Genomic DNA, 19,071 nt, shown 5'->3' with positions numbered 1-19,071 from the left:
TTTATAAGGATCCTTAGGTGCACAATTCAGCAGGTGGAAAACGCCAAAGATGCACACACAGCATAATGTGTATACAATTTTTGTATGTTTAGCAAATTAGCGTATCTGACAAAAAACCCCAAATAGAGACATAAGTGGTGAGGTAATTCCCCCCTGGTTCAACCCTCTTTGAATTTCCCCTCTTTTAGATAGGCACTAAACTTTGTTTATGAAAATGTGTCTCGGAGAGCTAGTTTAAACCTTGGCTTCCCAGAGAATCTAACCTTGGACCCCCAGCTTGGAGCCACTGGGGAATTTATTTTGTCTTTCTGTCTGACAGAGTAGGTAAAATGCTAGCTATAAATACTGTGATAGGCTACAGAGCTGCAAATATATGTGTAAAGAATATAGAAGATATATAAAAGAAAAAAAGCAAAAATAAATTCGGCAGCACTGTCACTCCATGCTCTTATAAATAGTCTCTCTCCATCTTTCTTGTCGGCTCCCTTCAGGTATTGGAAGGCCGTAGTTAGGTCACCCCAAAGCCTTCTCTTCTCCAAGATGAACATATAAATTACCTTATCCTCATTCACTTACCAGTGCAGATTTTCACTCCACTATCTTTGCTCACACTTTTGCAAGAAAACTGTCTTACCTCCCAACCAGCACTGGAGTGAGGGGATGGACTGTCCAGCTGCATTACATTGAAGGAACAAAGGCAAAGAGCCAGGGAAAAACACTTGTAACTTGAACTAAGAGGCTAGTCCAGTGAGCCACATCAGGAAACATATCTCTGCCATAGCCAAGGGAAAGCTAATTGAGTGATGCAAATGAGACTTGGCACACATGAGCTCTTCCTGCAGCCAGCTGTTTCCAGTCCCCAGCATGCCTGGCATGAGTTCTACCTGTGCTACAGGATAATTTCCAATTGAAAAGAATGAGAAGTAATACCATCACTGCTTTAAATGTTTCTGTTGTTAGAGCACAGTTACCAGAACCAGAAGCAGTTGCCCTGTTCCTGATCATTGTTGCTGGTTACAGGCTATTTGGATGAATCCACCCCTTCCTTTTTGTCTCTGTGTCAGTTTGAGAGTGAGGTTTTGGATGCAGTTGGAGTAACAAGAGTCTTGATTTGGGCCCTGCAGAGCTCTTGTAGAGACTGGTAACAAGGAGATGGTCTCTGCCAAGAGGAAACTAAGAGCTAGAACAAGTGGATACGACAGACAGATGGGGAAGGGGGATCAGAGGCAGGTGGAGGCCTTTGAGAGCAGTTCAGGAAGCAGCTCTCACACATCACATGCTGCCTTGCATCCTCACCATGTGCAGCAATTCAGAGGTGAGCAGAAGGCCTCACTGATGCATGCAACAGATCTGCTTACATGTGTGAAAGGCTGTGTGGGATAATGCAGTGCAGAGGGAAAAACGTTCTGACCTGTAAATGTTTGTGCATTCTCTGTGGTGTAGAGGCAAGGCCAGCCATTTCCAGAGACAGTAGGGACTGGGAAAAGCACCCTCTGCCCCACTTACCTTTGTCCCATTGAACTTTTTTCTAAAGAAGATTGGACCTGATGCTGGGTGGAACTGTATAGCTTTGTCACGCTGCAGCAGTGGTTCCATTTAACTCTGCCTCTGGGCCCTCTAGGATGGAGAAGTAGTTATTTCAGACTATGTGATGTGGCTGCAGGAAAGCAAATGGTCTGAGTTGAATTGGGAAAAGAAAGCCATTTTGAGACTACTTGTGAGAATGTCAAGTAATATCACAGACATGTCAAACATGTGCCTCTGCTGTTTCTCCTGTGACCTTACATATTTTTTATTTTGGAAACTTACACTGAGGGGTTTTTTGTTGTTGTCTGACCAATTACATTTATACCTGGAGTGTAATTTTATCTTCAACCTTCCCCACCACACACATGCACATAAACAAATAAAACCACTTGTACATACTCAAATGGAAAGAGCAAGCACCATCCCATGCTGTCAGTCCATGAATAGGTGATGGTGTATGAAGCAGTGGCAGTGCAATAGGATGTGCTATTATCTGGAAATTATTTCCCTAGATTTGGCCTTGCCAGTCCCGTGAGTGAAAATGGGAGGAAGGGCCTGGAGAGACCCTGCTGGCTGTTCATCACACTGACAGCTCATGGAGGAGATGGAAGTTTGGACAGACCGTGTCCAGCTGTCTGAAGTAGCAGGAAGTGAGATGTCACTTTAAGGCCAGGGTTATGGACCCAGTCCCAAGCAAGTCAGATTTGAAGCAGGGTCCAGTGATACCAACCATCCCCAGGAGGACAGCTGAAACCCAGGCTTAGAAGTAACATCTAAGTCATACTTGACTAGGCCTAGGTGCAAAGAAAAACCTTTTCCAGGAATTTACATATGTTCTTTGACTGTTTGAAGTGAAGATTTGTTTGCAATGATTATTTTTATCTGTTCCTGATTTTTGGATCCCTGAGAACAGTGGCTGTACACAAGGAGAATGTATAACGAACATGATTAAATAGAGGTAAAGAGGTAGGCAGCTATGGTAAAATCATCACTTATGCCCAAGTGGCATGGGGACAAAAGCCTTGTTGAAAATCAATAGGACTTGTGTTCCTAAGTCACTTAGGTATCTCTGTAGCAGTGGATCCTGAAATTGATTGTATTTGCCATTACTTGAGAGCTCATAGGGATGGGGGGAAAGTAGAGGTAGTGGGGTCAAGTTCAGTGCTGTAGAAAATCTGAGTAAAACCCAGGAAAGCCATCTTGCAGCAGACAGAAGTGTGAGTATATTGCCTAAAGAAGAGCATTTCAGTATTGATTAGTCTGTAAAGTAGAATTCAAGTGAGGAATGAGGAGCATAATAAACCGCCATTGTGAAGAGCAAAGCACAGAGATGGTGAGCTTGCCCAAAGTCTCGAAGACAGTCTGGCAGTGTAATGAATTGAACTCTGTCACCTGAAATCTCAACTCTTCAAATTAACATTAATGGAAACAGCAGATCATCTTTTTGGCAGATACTGAATTAGCCAGCCTGCTAACAGTGGGAAATGATGGCACCAATCATATTTTGATCATTCTATAATTTGGAGCTTTGTTTTGAAGGAAAATATGTCCTTGCTCTGTGGGTGTTTTGTGAAAACACCTCCTGACCTGTTGTTTGCTTGAAAGGAGTAAGTGCAGTACTGACTATCGCTCTTGCCATTCCTGGAGAGACATGGGTTAATAAAGGGGAAAGACAAAAGTGTGAGGGTGCAGACCCACTTTAGCTCAGCATTTGTAGCTGGGTGCTCTGCTGAATTGCCCATGGGAGAAGTTGTTTATTGCAAATGCCTTCTGGGAGCCCATGTCCCTGGGTACCTGCAAGGTGTGCTTAGAAAGCTGTTTGTTGGAAGCCTCCCTGTGGTGGAGGAAATAGAGGTGCTGGAATGAAAACCTGGCACCAGCAGGTGAGCTGGGAAGCACTGCAGGGAAGGAAACTCAGGCCATCAATAACCTGTGCTCTTCAACGGGGACTGCTGCACCCCCACTTATCTCAGCAGCAGTTCCTGCTGACCCGTGTGCTTTTGGGACAGGTCAGAGTGCTTCACACAGGTCTTGTGTGGGAATCAAGCAGACCAGGTCCCGTGATAGTAACTGAGGCTCTGCTGATTTATGCCATTTGAGGAATGGTCACTGACATATTCATAGTGCTCCTCTCTAGCTAACAAGGAAGATTACTTTTGTCTTCTTTGTGAACTGTAGGGCAGGAAAGGTTTGGGAACAAGTTCAGAATGTGGTACATGAGGAGAATAAAATACAAGCAGCTATTCAGCACTGTTGCTTGTGCTTTGTGTGGATCTAACATAAGATCTTTCTGTTTGTCTTGTAGAGCCATCGGTAATAATTTTGTGGCTGTATTTTCTTTCAAAGCATCTGTACATTTGTGAACATGCAATATGTATGTTTTCCTTGATGCAGAGGATATACAGGCATTGCCTTAAAAAGCCATTGGGGAGTCTCTGTAACATGTATGTACTATGCTAGGAGCAGGGAAGTCTGTACCATGGCATCCCAGCAAAGACCTCAAAGCTCTCTTTTACCAGGGGTAGAAAACAGGCTTTCAGGAAACATCTACGACCCATTTCTTGGCTGTGTTTTGGCGTGAGCTGCTGGTTTAGCTCATTTATTCTTGTGAGTGAGTCGTTCAGGTCTTAGGGCACAGTGTGAGGTTCATGTTACTTAAATCAAGATGTCCACAATGAGATTTATTAGCCCGGGGACCAGAATGTTAAAGGTGCAGAGTGCTGGAGTGACAATTGTTCTGTGAGTGAGATTTGTTGGTTTACGGCTCCTGCTTCTCTAAACACTCCTTTGACAGTTTTTTGTTAGTCATCTCATGAGTTTCTTAAGAGGGGAAAACTGGTAACAATCTGCCTCCTTGAGAAGAGGAGCAGGGAGAGAATTTATACCATGATCTTGTTATTTTAATTGTAGCATGTTCAAAATCTTGTAAAACATCAGAAGTAATCAAGGAAACCACTAGGAGCCTTGAAGCAGAGCAGGACAGTGAGGGAGTGAGAAAGAATATGTTTTTGTACATAATTCAGCCTGAAATTCAGCAGCTTTGTGACACTCTGCAGGCCTATGACTACAGAGAAAGGAAGAGCTCTCTCAGGACTGGGCATAATGCATTTTGCTTCCTGTGCTTCTTACTTTTGGTCCACTTTGCTTGCCATAGTGAAACTGGGCTTAAGGTTTAGTCTGGGCTTAAATCCCTTCAGACTTGGGAGGAGCCGAATTCAAGACCTATGGGCTGGAGTGTGCTCGCCTTTGCAGCTCCTCTGTGCATATCCAAGCCACATTTGTAGCTGCTGAAATGAGGCAGAGGTGACGGTGCAGGGATGAGCCTGTGAGCTTACAGGGCACATGTTAACTGGGACACAGCATGCAGTAGGCTGTGTCCCAAATGCTCCCAGCTGTGGCTCTCAGTTCACAAAATATTCCTGATCCTTTTGATCAAGGCCCATTTACATGTGCCTTAGTAATACGTGGATGGACATAAACTTGACAACATACCTAAAAAGAAGCAGAGCCTGATTTGGGAGACAAGAAAAAGAGTGTTTCTTCTGCTGGCATCTTTATTGGTGGATCATATGAAAGCTGGTCAAGTGGAAGAGAGGGCTCTGCTGAAGCAAGCGGGGTCTCCTGATAATTTCAGTGCTGTCAGCGTTCCTCAGTCAGTTAATAGATTTCTCCAGGTTCTCTGTGCCAGGTGAAAATTTCCTCATTAAGCAGAATTTATTCCATTTTCTCTTATCATTTATTATCAAAGAAGTGAGTGGATGGAGTTCCAAAGATGACAGGGTGGAATTTTAAACTAAAAGCAGCTACAAATCAACACTGGAAGCTGAAATGGAGTCATAAGCAAGGTTGGGGGAAGGCTTGCTTTGTTTATAAACTGCAAAATGAGCAGGGGACTTCAGCTTTCTGAGGAGGTGAACAACCATTTAATAATTATGGCAGTGTGCAAAAGTCTAATTGTCTGGTTTTGAAGCTCTAAAACTCCTGACTTTCATTTTGCAAAGGCAAGCGTTAGGAAAAGGAGCATTATAGAAGTCTGAAATCATGGTCACTTAGTCTTCCCTTGTTTCAGAATGGATTCTAAACCAGTGAGGGAGTTTAATCTTTGGAAGACTTTTTGCTTTGTGTTGGAAAAGTAAGTGATGCTCCAGGGGAAAGTGGGAGGCAGTGATGTAGGACTGGGTCATGTGATTTGGTATATCCAGAACTGAGAATTTTTGTCTTGTCTTTTGGTGCTGGATTTCTGGTGAGCTTGAAGGATTATTTGCTCTCAAATATTCAAAGAGATCAGCCTGATTCTGCTCTTGCTGGCTTTAGTGTCTCTAGCTTGTCTAAAGGGCTGTCTCTGAGCAAAGGCAGTGGGAATGCTGGATCTTAAAAATTGTCACCCCTTAACCTCTGCATGTCTGTTTTGCTATCTGCAAGATAAGCATCAGCCTACCATTCTGTTTGCATGTTTCTTTATATTATTTCCATGAAAGCTGAGACATAAATGCTAAAAACTACCATTATTAGTAAGTGGAAATTATTCTATTATGAAAATGCATGTCCAGTACATGTAGAGAGGCAGCCTGATTTCCACACCAGGGCTGAGGATTTGCAATTCTCTGATTCAGTTCCCATTAAATATGGTGGACCAATGCTGCTGGCTTCTCCTATCATGCATTGGGAGTAGAAGAGGAAAAAGTGCATGGAGAAAATGCATGGTTCCATTTCCCCTCTAGGAACTTCCTAGGAACTAGGAAGAGTCTTTCCTCTTTTGCATGCTGGTTGTCCTATAAGAAACTAGTTACCTTTCTGCATGGATTAGTAAGTGGCCTAACCTAAATTAAGCTGCTAGCCCAAGGCAAATGAATCATGGTGCAAAATAATCACTGCTTTTGTTCTACCCTCCCAGCTGGGAGGGTGACAGTGAATAATATTGCTATAATGAGATACAAGAAACGAAATGAAAACAAGCTGCAAATGAAGGCAATTTGCTGTCTCTGACAGTAATCAAATGACAGCCAGCTATGTGTGTTCCTGAGGCAGAAGGGAGGGAAGGCAAGGGAGTAAAGGCTCATTTTCTTGGGGTCATCAGGTCTACTCACTCATTCTGAGGAGGCTGAGTCCTTAATAGCTGGTGACTGCTAGCATCAGTTTTGACAGAGAATTGGTGGAGTTTGCTCTATTTGCTCCTGTAAAACACACATCCATGCCTTTAGTTCTAGTGTTCATGGTTTGTGCATGTCCTGCCTCTGAGCTGACATCAGAAAGCAGAATGGGCTGAAGAGAAGCAGGAGAGTTTCTGGTGGAGGTATTAGAGCACAGAAACCATGAGTTTTAACATAGTATGGTGCCACAGAGTGGGTCTTACTGGGAAATCCAAAACCAGGAAAGCTCAGCCTGCTGGATTAGGCAGAACTTTTTCACCGAATCATAGAATGGTTTGGGTTGGAAGAGATCTTAAAGCTCATCTCATTCCACCCTCTACCATGGGCAGGGACACTTTCCACCAGCCTAGGTTATGCTGAGCCCTGTCCATCCTGGCCTTGAACACTTCCAGGGATGTGGCAGACACAATTTCCCTTCTGACACTAATGAAGAGGAGGCTTTGCGGGAGTAAGAAGGGTGACGTGGTTAAAGTTGTAGAGGAGATCCAGGGTGTAGGTGGTGCTCCTGCCTGGAGTCCCCTGAGGGCAGAGCAGGCTGTCTGTGGGGCTAGGCTGGGACATGGCACAGAGAAGAGGAGTTATTGTGAGTGTTTCTTTCCTGCAAATTCTCTCCAGCTTTCCCTTTCTCCTGTTCTGTTGCACGAAGTTGGAGCACTCGCTTCGCATACTCCAGGGCAAGGAGGGAGGTGGCATTGGGAAATTCATAGGGCAAATCCTATCTATCCAGGGATCTGAGCCCCAGAGTTTCTGGTTCCCAGTTCTGCTCTCAGAACAGCTGGTTTGACACGTGTGACTCTCATCTGTTTCACACTAGCCTAACTTTACTGAGGGCAGCAGAGCTGCTCTGTGCCTAAGCCAGAGTAGAAAATCCAGTCCAATGACTCCCTTTCATGCTTCAGCTTCCTGACACATTTCAATAAAATGGTCTTACCCCTCTTCTCCCATGCAAATAAAATAATACTATTTATTTTAAAATACCATCAAGCAAAGGACATTATTCAAAAGCTCTGATTTAGGAAAATTGCTTGTTTGTTAATCATTCCTTTTTCCTGATTCAGAGCTTGCTTGCTCATAAAATACTGATTTATTGGGCAGGCAAGAATGCTCTTGGCAATGAAGATGTAAAGCAGAAATGCTGATAAAAATACAGGCTTTTTTATGTTTTTGCAAAAGCTAAGCTTAGAAAAGGTAGCTTAGAAAGAGAGGGAGGCAGAAACTGTAAGGGTGGAGTCAAAACACAGTGGGGCGAAGAGTAGGAGAGAAAAGAGTAGACTGAATGAGGAAGGAATGGAGAGGATGAAAAAAATGAAGAGCAAAATGGACAGGAAAATGTTGATCTTCAGAAATGGCAAGGGGAAAGCAATGTGTTTGAAATAAACAACATAAACTAGGACTTCTGAAAAGCAAAACCAGGAGAACAAGAATGTATGGAAGTATTAAGAGACCCTGGTTGTAAATGTGAAATCAAAAAAGGTGCCCCTCCTTTACCTGGTCTATCCCCCCTCTCAATTTTCCTAATGCAAGAAGCAACACTAATGATATGGAAAAGAGAATATTGAGACTGTTACAAGAAAAAACCTTCCTTGTGTGTGAGCCTCTAAAGGTTGGTTGTTTCTGCTACAGATCTCTTAAGTGAGATGCTTTTTCCAAAGATGGCCATTTCAGAAGGTAGGCAGAACATCTTCAACAAGAGAAGGAAAACTTGTTTGGGAAAAATTGTAGGGATGTCTCCCAGCTCAGCACAGTGGTCACAGGGTCAGGGCACAGTTATGCCTCTGAATGGCTCATTCCAGAGCTTCAGGAATTTCATGCCTCTGAGTGGAGTGGGGAGCTGCAATGAGAGGCAGGAGATGGAAGCACATACATAATGATTGGTCGACCCCAGTCTGGTGAGGCCTAGGTTTAAAATTTAGACTGGGAGGAAGAATGTAAGGAAGATACTAAGTTAAAATTTGGGCACAGAATTGTAGGGATACTGAATCCAAGAAAGGAATCTCTGTAGGTCCTCTGTGGAGGCTGAAATGGTAAATGACCATACAGTTGTTTAGGGTACAGTAAACTTGTACTAGGCTGATGGATCTCATAATAAGTCACTGATTCCTGTCTCAAAAATGCAGGGAAGGAAAATGTTTTACTTCCTACTGCTTGCAGTCTGCCTGAAGACTTTACCTCAGAGGTGTTTGTGTGGGGCACCTAGGGCAAAAAAGACGTTTTATGTTCGAATCTTCTTCCTTTTCTTCACGTGCGTGATCCTATAGCAACTCTATGCAGTGTAGAGACGAAAATACTCATGTACTGTTACAGTAGGGAAACTGCAACACACGTATCAATCAACAAGGCATGTGGAAAAGAAATATATATGGACCGATTCTTGATAGATGTTTCAGAGATGTTTATTTCTCCAGCCGCATGGCCGGAGCTCTGCCGAGGAACTGCAGCAATCACGGGACCCGAGGGTCCTTGCCCGTGCAAGGACCAAAACAACCAATGGGGAACGAGGCTGACCAGGGGCAGGGAAACTCCGTGCCTCCACCCCAGGGCCCCTCTCCCAGGACCACATGGCAGCGGGGGGAGACCCCAACATTTCACCCATTTATTTTTAACAAAAAGAGATTTAAAACTTAACATTGAAAACAACTGGATAAACATGACAAGAACAATTTTAAAACAAAACAAGCCACCCTCCTGAGTCTTTAAATGTCCAAACAGATTCTGTGGAACATCTTAAGGCTGAAAGAAGGGAGACAGGACTTTCTGGGCATGCTTTGTGGGGAAACTGAGGCAGGAGAGGGTTTCTTCTATTTGTACCTGTTGGAACGCTGAACAAAAATAGTTAATTTCTTCCCTCCCCCTCTTCATCCCCCCCCTCGGCATTGGAAAGGGATTTTTGGGGAGACAATTGGCAAAGGCATGGTTTTGTGAGGGAAACCATGGGTGAAAAAACGGATTTGGAATACACTGAGGGTAATAGGACATAGGGTAAAAGGGAAAGGTGGGATTAGGAAAGGGAGACTGTAGGGGGGTTTATAATGGAGATATTGTCTAACATCACTACGATTTTTAGCATATATACTGCCTTTTACAGAAATACCGTCCGGTCCAGTGACCTCTCCTGCTTGTAACCCTTCTCTACCTTGCACAATTTTGAACTGTACCATTTCTCCATCTCCTAAACTTGGGATGTATTTTTCAGGGTTATTCTTTTTAATAGCAGTTCTATGAACGAATATATCTTCTTGGTTGTCACATCTTGTTATAAATCCATAATTTTGTTTAACATTATACCATTTTACTATTCCTAAAACCTTAGCTACGGTGATCTTTTCCTTTTTCCAAGTGGCTGCTGTTTTCTGTCTCGCTACATTTTTGCTTTCTCTTTGGCTTTTGCTTGCTCCCGTGTTGGAACTGCCAGGGTTGTTGGGACCATCGGGGCTGCTCATGCCTGCGCGCTCTTCCCAGGGTCGCATTCGGGGCCGCACGGGCCATGCCGCTCAGCTCCTCACGCACCACCGCCTGTGCTCTCAGCTGGGCTGCCGCTGCCTGGGGCCACACCCACGTCTTGGCCATGCCCCCAAGCGACGACCCCCCTGCGCCCTGCTCTAGCATGCATTTCGGCTAGCCACAGCTCCATTCCACCGCCACCGGCCGCCACCCATGCGCCACCCCTCTCAGTCGGGCATTCACAGGGCTCGCTCCACCGCATGCTGTGTGGGGCCGAGCAGGCTCCCGCCGCGCCTCGCTCTGCTGCCGACACTGCAGCTCACGTCGCTCCGCCCGCACGCGGGAACTGCCTCACTGCTGCTCACAGAGCGCTCGGTGCATGTGGCCTGGGTTGCAGGACTCTGAGGCAGGCTTCCCTTCGCCAAGACACAGCTGACATTGCTCAACAGTCTCGGTAATTAAATAATATTCATGAAAATATTCTTCCATCGGCATATATTTTGACTCAGAAATTAACTGTGTCCAAACGGTCTTCCAAAAGTCTCTGGTAAGAATCAAATCCCAAGAAACATAGAAAAAGTTCTTAAACAACCATGCCAGGAAGTGTTTCAGTTCCTTTTGAGCTTGAATTAAGCTAAAATTTACAAATTGTTGTTCAAGAATCTTTTCAAGTTTAAGATAAATGTCCATATGTGGCTCTGAGAGCCAAGAGTCTTTCCACGGTTCCTCCATAACTTAGAGAGAATATCCAAACCAAGGCGAGAAGACAGAGATCTAGAGTGGTTTTTACTCAGGAATTTTCTGTCCTTAGGGATCAGTGTCTTGCCAGCATTTCTCTACCATTTGTTACAGTGCGGATACTGCAACACAATGTATCAGACAACGAGGCCCGTGGAAAGAATATATATATAGACTGATTCTTGATAGATGTTTCAGAGATGTTTATTTTCCCACCCACATGGCCGGGGCTCTGCCGAGGAACTGAGGCAATCACGGGACCCGAGGGTCCTTGCCCGTGCAGGGGAACACAAAACAACCAATGGGGAACAAGGCTGACCAGGGGCTAGGGAAACCCCATGCCTCTCCCCCCGGGCCCCTCTCCCAGGACCACATGGCAGGGGGAGGGCCCCAACAATGTACCTTCTAGTTGTTCCTGTAAAGCCTAATGCAGAGGTGTTCTTCTTATTTAATCCCAGCAAAACAGTTCCAGAAGAGACACTGAGGAGAGCCAAACAGATGGGGTTCTCTGACAAGCAGATTGGGAAATGCCTGAGGCTGACTGAAGTCCAGTGCCGTCAGCTGAGACTGAGGAAGAATATAGTGCCCTGGGTGAAACAGGTATGTGAGAAACATCAATGGGCCTGGTGGGGGCTTCCAAGAGTGGCAGGAGACCTCTGTGTCTTTAGAAACCTCTGGCTCTATTAACATCCTCAAGAGTTTTGATGCTGACGTGAGGAGAACACAGTTCATCCATATAGCTGTTCCTTCTGCACTACAGGCATCAATGCCATGAACATTCCCAAAGAGAATCTCAGAATATTCTTTTTCATATTCTTTGTGGCTGAGGGGGAAACACAGCTATGTGGCTTCAGGAAAAGGCTGAAAATGCTGGCTCACCATGGTAGGACCATGAAGAGCATATCTCTTCTCTCTTGGTACTAATTTTTTACAGGCTAATACTTTATTTGAAGTGTGCTATTGTTATGGGTTCATTTGCTGTTCATTGTGATAGCATGAGCCTAATGAGCTCATCTGGTATTCATGGCAGTGTCACTAGGTGCTGGCTGTTGCATTTAAGGTATGTTGGTATTAAACTGCCACCAGCTGGTTTTCTGTCCTTAAAGAGGGGAAAAAACCCAACCCAAACTACTGAATGTTTCTGAAAGAGTTCATCTGTATCCTCAGGCCCAGTTCCAGGTGCCAAGTCTTCTGTTCCCCAGCTGCTGTTTGTGTTCTGTGGCTCACCTGGCCACAGAAACTTGCCTGGTCTTGCACTGTGTTCTTTCAGCTGCATATGGCACTGTAGCACTGTATTGATTTGTGTGCCAAGGTACACTTAATAAGGTCATTCTACTTGTGCCTGCCTGTACGCCTTCAAAGCATATGTTTCTTCTTGAGCCATGAAGTACAAGTTGCAGTATTAGCAACAGTAATGAGCAGCAGACACACGGCACTAATGATGTAAGGTCACATTCTCGATTATTCACAAGGATTTGAACAGCCAGTGGGGATTCCTGGAAGTGCTTGAAGTTTGGACAGATTTTTAAATGGTATAGCATGTAGAAATTCATGTCAAGACTGCTTTCGTATTGTTCCCTGTTCATAATCTCTGTAGAAGTGTTTCAGATGTTCATTCAGGAAACTTCAGCAGTCACTGGTGACTTAGATGGACTGGTTACCAAGTATAACATGTCATGAGTAGTTGACACAAATAGTTTGTGAACAGCCTGGTGGGCAAATTATTCTTCTAGGCTCTCTGGTGACTAATTACATAAGAAATTGTTGAAAACCACATACAAAAGGTGGTTGAAAATCACTCTTGGTTTGTGTACCATTTAATTATCAAAGCACGAGCTGTAACATAAACACATAGTAATTGCGCGGCCACTCCACAAGATTTCTAAGTGATATTGTGTGTGTGCTTGTATTCAGCATAGGAATAAGATGGGGTCAAGGGTAGAGTCTGAAGATTCCAGACAGCCTAGGTAAAAAGGACAGAAGACCTGGAGGAATCTGTGTAATCCACTGAACAAACTAGAGAATGAGGGCCTTCACAACTAGGGGAAAGTTCCTGGGCTGTGTAGGTGTTTGACCAAAGAGGTACAGAGCTAGAACTGCAGCTTAGAAGGAGATGGTAAGTGTTGTGTTGACTGAACTGTAGGGTCGGGGGAAGGCCAGGCATATGCTGCGTTAACAGCACAGGACAGTTCAGGTCACCTCCTTATGAGGAAAGATATGATAGGAAAATAACAGGAGTGAAACAGCAGTAGGAAGGGAAAGAGGCAAAAGAAAAGAACCCAAACATCTGCATGTAGGAAAGATCTTGCACTGGCCAAGTCACAATCCCCCTTTTTTCCCTGTACAGATTGACACCCTGGCAGCAGAATACCCAGCGGTGACTAATTACCTCTACGCCACATACAGTGGGCAGGTAGGCACCCTTGGAAACAACAGTCTCATTGCTGTCTGGTTTGATCTCTTTTCCCTATTCCATGTTATTTCTGGAAGTCTTGCAGATGCCTCCGTCTCTCTAGCAATTCTTTTGGATGGTGTTACATATAATCCCCTTACAGCAGGCCTGGAACTTTCTCTTGCTCCAAACCTGATCCAGTGCATTTACTGTTAACGCCCCTATGTTGTTAAGAGCCTGTCATATACATGCACAGGTAGATGCTGGGAGTGCAGAAGTGATATTTCCCTTATCTCATCCTAACATTATTTTTATATGAAACTTCACAGGTCCTTAGGCTGCTTGAACAGCCATATTAGAGGTGCTGTTTCTCTTTTGGTCTGGGTGCTAATTCCAGGAGAGATGCACTTGATTTACACTGCAGTAAGCAAGATCAGACTGCAGCCCTGAAGGATCAGGTTGCTGGATTTGGGCTGAACACCAGAAACTGTTTATTCTGAAAAGCACGGAGTTAGGTGCTGTGGAGTACAGATCCTAATGACTTTTTTGTCTCCCTTCCCAGGAACATGATGTAAAATTTGATGACTGTGGAGTGATGGTGTTGGGCTGTGGACCATATCACATAGGTAAATCTTTCTTACAACTCCTCTGTTCTCCTTGTACCCTCAAGCCTTCTTTGGATAGTCTTGTGGTTCCTTTGTTCCTCTCCTCATATGGTGAAAAAACCCTCCAGAGCACAGTACACAGGACATCAATTCCTAGCAGAAGGTTTGCATTTTATACTTGCTTGGAGATTTCATTTCATGTCCTGGAAAAAAGCCAGGAGAATTTTATTACTTTTCACATGGTACTTAGTTGTGATTTCCACAAAGTTTTACAGAAATTTTTTAATCTTACTTTTTTCGCAGGTTAAGATCTTGAGAACCTCATACCTTGTATAGAAGTTTGTTGCTCCCATACCTATCTTATATGTTTACTGCCAGCTCCTGATGATATTGTCACTATGCATTTTACATCTGTAAGTGTAGGTGACTCTGAAAATATTTTGATCTCTTCAGCTGCTTTTGTATAAGCAATTCTCTGTATGCTGTTTTTTCAACCCACTCAGATCATTATACAGAGTAAGAGTTTCCTTGTGGCTGTGAGTATTGGGTAGACAGACTGTTGAATTCTGTAGATGATGATTTTCACTTTTCTTTTCATGGATGTCTCCAAATAGTTTGCAATTATTGACAAGAAAAAAATTGCTTGTTATTCAGAAATACTTCTGCTCTGCATCTCCCAGAACTGGTGATGAGTTATGAAAGCTGGAATTGAAAACTGCATCCATTTGTTTTGCTTGGATGGAGAGGTCATGTGCTGAACTCCTGTTGCTGTTTGTAGGACATGTCTTTTTGAACTCCACTTCCAGCGTTAATGTTGAGATGAGTGAAATCAGGAGCAGCACTCTATGATTAGGCTTACTTTTTGTGAACACTTCTGCTGTTCAACAGGCTGTGCGGCATAGCTACAAAAAATGAAAAGGATGGCAGTGTTATTTCATAAGTTGATTGAATGTATGTGAATACATTTTGCACTGTTCATCTAAAACAACTCATTGCTTAGATTAGACATGCAGGTCTGTTCTTGGTCTGATCTGCTCTGCAGCTTTGATTAGATCCAACAAGACCATCTTTGGAAGAGGTTGCAGCTAAATAAAGGCTGCTAGAGGAAACCATTACTTGGACCTGTAAAATATTTTTTTCCTGGGTGCAATAGCCAAGTTGATTTTTTTTCTCTGTTTTTATCCTTTGAAGGCAAGTAAGCAGTGTGCTTTTCCTCTATGCTTTCAGAATTGTAATCAGAATTCAGTGGGATCAAATTAGTGTTCTCTTCCAGGTTAGAAAAGGCTAAATTATTTGGATGGAAGTTAAACATGTGACATTATTTTTCTTAATTCCTTTGTGACAACTAAGTTTTAGGTTAAAAAGAAACAGAACAACCCTTACGAATTTTATTTGAAAATAGTTTGAAAAATATTGCAGGAAAATGTTGAATATGTTCACACTTCTGCAAAGAAATAAAAATATTTGAGGGAAGTGAGGCCATTTAAAAAGTCATGCTGTATTATGTGTTTAGAAAGAAAATTATTCAAACCGAAGTGGTTTTTTTGAAGTTTCTTGTAAACTAATATGCCAAATAGAAATATGATGTGAGTCAGTGTAGTTACACACTCTTGAACTTCAGTGCTTGCTTTGGCGCACCTTTCCAGCACACATGACGCCTCAGCAATCCTTGCCCTTCACCTGCTGCCAAGAGGGGATCTCCTGTCCCAGGAGGGGGTTTGTTTGTGTGTCATCCCTAAAAGCAGTATAAATATATTTCCACCACTAGCATGGGCCGACAGAGTGCTCTCCAAGTTTTAAGGTGTGCATGTAGACTCAATGTGATTGAAATGTGAAAGTGAGTTCAAAAACATGCATGTATTGATGTAGTAATTGTCTCCTGAGGAGCAGTGTCTGGTTATGTTACAACAGTCATTACTAGTAATACTATTTATTTTCTGTCAACCCTTTTCCCATGTTTGGATATGATCATTACTGGATGTGCCTGGAACACACTTAACAGCTGTTCAGCTGTTTTCCGAGGTTGTATCTGAAGCATTCAGATGAGGGCTCCAGATGACCATTGTGTTCCAAAGTTGAGGTTTCTTATGCATATAAAAATACCTGCATAATGGAAGTGGAATACAAAACAAGAATGAGCATCTGGTGTCCCTTCTGGGCAACATCCAGTTTCAGATTTGATTTTCCTCTATTTTCTGTGGGGTTTAACTGAAGCTTAGGCATGTTTTGAGGTTCGTGTTTGACAGAAGTGGGGAAACAACTTATGTGCCTGTCAGGGAGTGACCTGTGACAGCCATCAGTTTGTGACTAGGTGGTGGGGGGCAGCAATTAAACAGTGACTGAAATTCTATCACACAATTATATATAAAAATAATATCAGTGGTTAACGATCATGTAACGACTGTGAATGCAGCATGATGAGGCCAAGGTTTTCTTGTAGACTGTAAGCATAACCATTTAATGATGTTCTTTAATATGCATCATTCTCTGTTTATGGTACCTGTCTTAGATGTTTGAGTATAGAAATGTATGGGGTAGTTTGCACAAGTAGATGTTTGCACAAGTCTCGATTCCAGTGTTCCCTGGAGCCTGCAGCATTGCCCAAGTCCTGAGAGCTGCAGCTTGCCCAAGGCCAGGCACCAAGCCCTGGTGCCCACCCAAGCCCCCTCTGTGCCTCTTTCCTTTCAAGATAGCCACAGTGCTTATTCAGGGTTCGGGACAGTAGGATGTGCTCGCCCCACAGTGTTGCCATAGTCACTGTAGCCTTTAAAGCAAGATCAAAAGATCACAGAGTGGCTGTAGAAGTTTGTTCTACTGATCTGGCTTACCTGGAGTCAGTGTACGGGAACGTAAAACCCACTGAGATGTAATTCTTCTGTTGTTGGTTTAGCTCTTCTGGAAGGTAAAACCCACTTCAGTTGTCTGTTCTTCACACCACATCTGTGCAACTGCTTTGTATTTCCTGGAGTAAACAGCATTGTCTTATAATAACAGGAACTCAGTTTAGTTTACCCCACTCTTTAGTTTATCTCAGAGGGCGTTGTTTGGGAGGCAGCAGTGATTGGATAAGCAGAAAGAGCCCACTGAAGTGTTTATGAGCACAGGATGACAGATATGTTATAGAGGTCTATCACTCCTGAGCAGCTGAGCCAACTTACCTGTTGTGCTTGGAAGTTCCTGTTTTGTGGATGATTAATTTCTGTGGGAGGACAATTACATTTCTGGCTCTGAGCTGACAGGAGGCAATGCCGGCTTTTTGTTTTCTTTTTTAAGCTCGAGTGCTGAGAACGTCTGTTTATGTTTTCTTCTCTGCATCCTTCCTTTCCTTGCCCACTTTTCTGTCTCCTGGCAGGCAGCAGCGTGGAGTTTGATTGGTGTGCTGTCTCCAGTATCCGCACACTGCGTCAGCTTGGCAACAAGACCGTGGTCGTGAATTGCAACCCAGAGACAGTGAGCACAGATTTTGATGAGTGTGACAGACTGTACTTTGAGGAGCTGTCACTGGAAAGGATCCTGGACATCTACCAATATGAGGTAAAGAAAAGCAGAAGCACTGCCATGAAAAGCCATGAAGCAACCCAAACTTTTCAAAATTCCTGTCACTAGCTTGCAAAGCAGCTGGATGTGAGGGGAGAGAGCTTGCTCGCAAAAGCTGTTTGCTTTGGATCCCGATGTTGCATTTTACACATCACTGATGCTCCTAGCAGGCTGCTCAATAAAGAATGCCAAATAAATATTAAATTATTTTGCAAGATGCCATATTATGCAATATTTACAAGCAGGCTTAATTTGCTGCACAGACATTTATTGCACAAACTGTTCTGCCCTTGCGCTGCTGGGCTTTAGCAGTTAAGCACACCCTTGATTTGAAGTACAAGTCCTCCACCTGGAGCAGTTGAAGGAGTTCTGTGCATCACACCATGTGCTCAAGAACTTGCAGGCTTGGCCTTGCAGTACAGTTGGCAAGTGGATGTGGTCCAGCATACAGGCAGGCAGATCAGGGAGGGGCATTGGAATTGTCATCAAACTATAAAATGTTGCAGCTCCTGATCCAGACATTGCACTGGTCTTTTAGCAATTTTCAAGTGTTCAGAAGTGCTGATCTAAGAGATGGAGAAGAGTGCCAGGCATATTTGATAATGAGGGGATATATAATGCAAACAGTTGGCTCCAATATCGAAAATGTTGATTTCTAGAGGGTAACACACTCATTTAGGATTCGTGGCTGAGGCTAAAAGGTGCTTTCAGGAACTTCATCTACCCTAAAATTCAGCATGGGTTGGCCATGTAACTTGCTGAAGCAACTTCGGAGAACCCAGATCATATTAAACTTGTGATTTTTCTTGGCTCCTTTTCCTGGTATATTAGGATCTGAGCTCATCTCCTTTGTGAATGGGTGCAAATTTCTAAAAGGGTTTTATAATCTGGCCATGTTTTGATCATTCCCAGATTTGGAACTAGGCACAAGCACATCAGAAATTGTCTCAGACTCTAGGCTCTGTTCTTCAGCCATTTGCAAAATACTGTCTACAACCATTTTTAAATTGTATGTTCATACTTTCCTGTTTGTACAGGTTGTTTTACCTCTTCTTTAAATTTTTGTTAAAACAGAGACTACTACTGGAAAACATGGATTTACAACAGGCCAAAAGACTCTGGTGGCTCTCTGGACTCATAAAGGCTGATTTTTGTATGCTTTAGGATTATCCAGGAGGCTCAGCTCTAAAAGCACTGAACTCTTGTTTACTTAACAGAACTGAACTTCTGAGCAGGGGCATGGAAGAAACTGGTGTGACAGTTTGTCAGACAAATAACGCTGATGAAATACAACATCTAATTATTGCAGGATCAAAGAGAAGGTAGAGATAGGTGATGAGAGTGTTCATTTCCACATGGAGTGCTAGTAATTAGCAAGTTGGGTAAGAAAAATATGTGAACAGGATAATGAATACATATTGAAACTTGCATTATCCTGCTTGTCAGAGCAAGGCTTGGCCAGTTTGATGGGAGGCAATGCAGATCTCCAGGTCTAGTAGCAGCATCCTGTGGTTTCTGTTAGCATCCAGAGGATTCTGCTACTCTGGCATGGGTGTGAAAACAACCAGCTTGTGCTGGAGGTGTTAAAGCCATCAAAGTCTGAGCTGAAACATCCAAAATCAGTGTTGTACTGTCTAATAATTCCCAAGGGGAATAGTAAATACAAATAGTAAAACCACTT

The 19,071-nt window shown here is 43.5% G+C and overlaps 1 protein-coding gene across 1 annotated transcript in view; it reads left to right on the top strand.

Moving 5' to 3' along the window:
* The window catches only part of CPS1 (carbamoyl-phosphate synthase 1), a 98,622-nt gene that overhangs the window by 49,217 nt on the left and 30,334 nt on the right, over nt 1–19,071 (top strand). Inside the window, exons 22-25 of the mRNA XM_048310348.1 lie at nt 11,315–11,456; nt 13,204–13,269; nt 13,811–13,874; nt 17,206–17,387. Of these exons, the coding sequence (XP_048166305.1) occupies nt 11,315–11,456; nt 13,204–13,269; nt 13,811–13,874; nt 17,206–17,387 (454 nt within the window). The remainder of the gene's footprint in view (nt 1–11,314; nt 11,457–13,203; nt 13,270–13,810; nt 13,875–17,205; nt 17,388–19,071) is intronic.

Source organism: Corvus hawaiiensis, chromosome 7, assembly GCF_020740725.1.
Source record: "Corvus hawaiiensis isolate bCorHaw1 chromosome 7, bCorHaw1.pri.cur, whole genome shotgun sequence".
NCBI lineage: Eukaryota > Metazoa > Chordata > Aves > Passeriformes > Corvidae > Corvus > Corvus hawaiiensis.
This window is presented reverse-complemented; position numbering and strand designations above follow the sequence as displayed.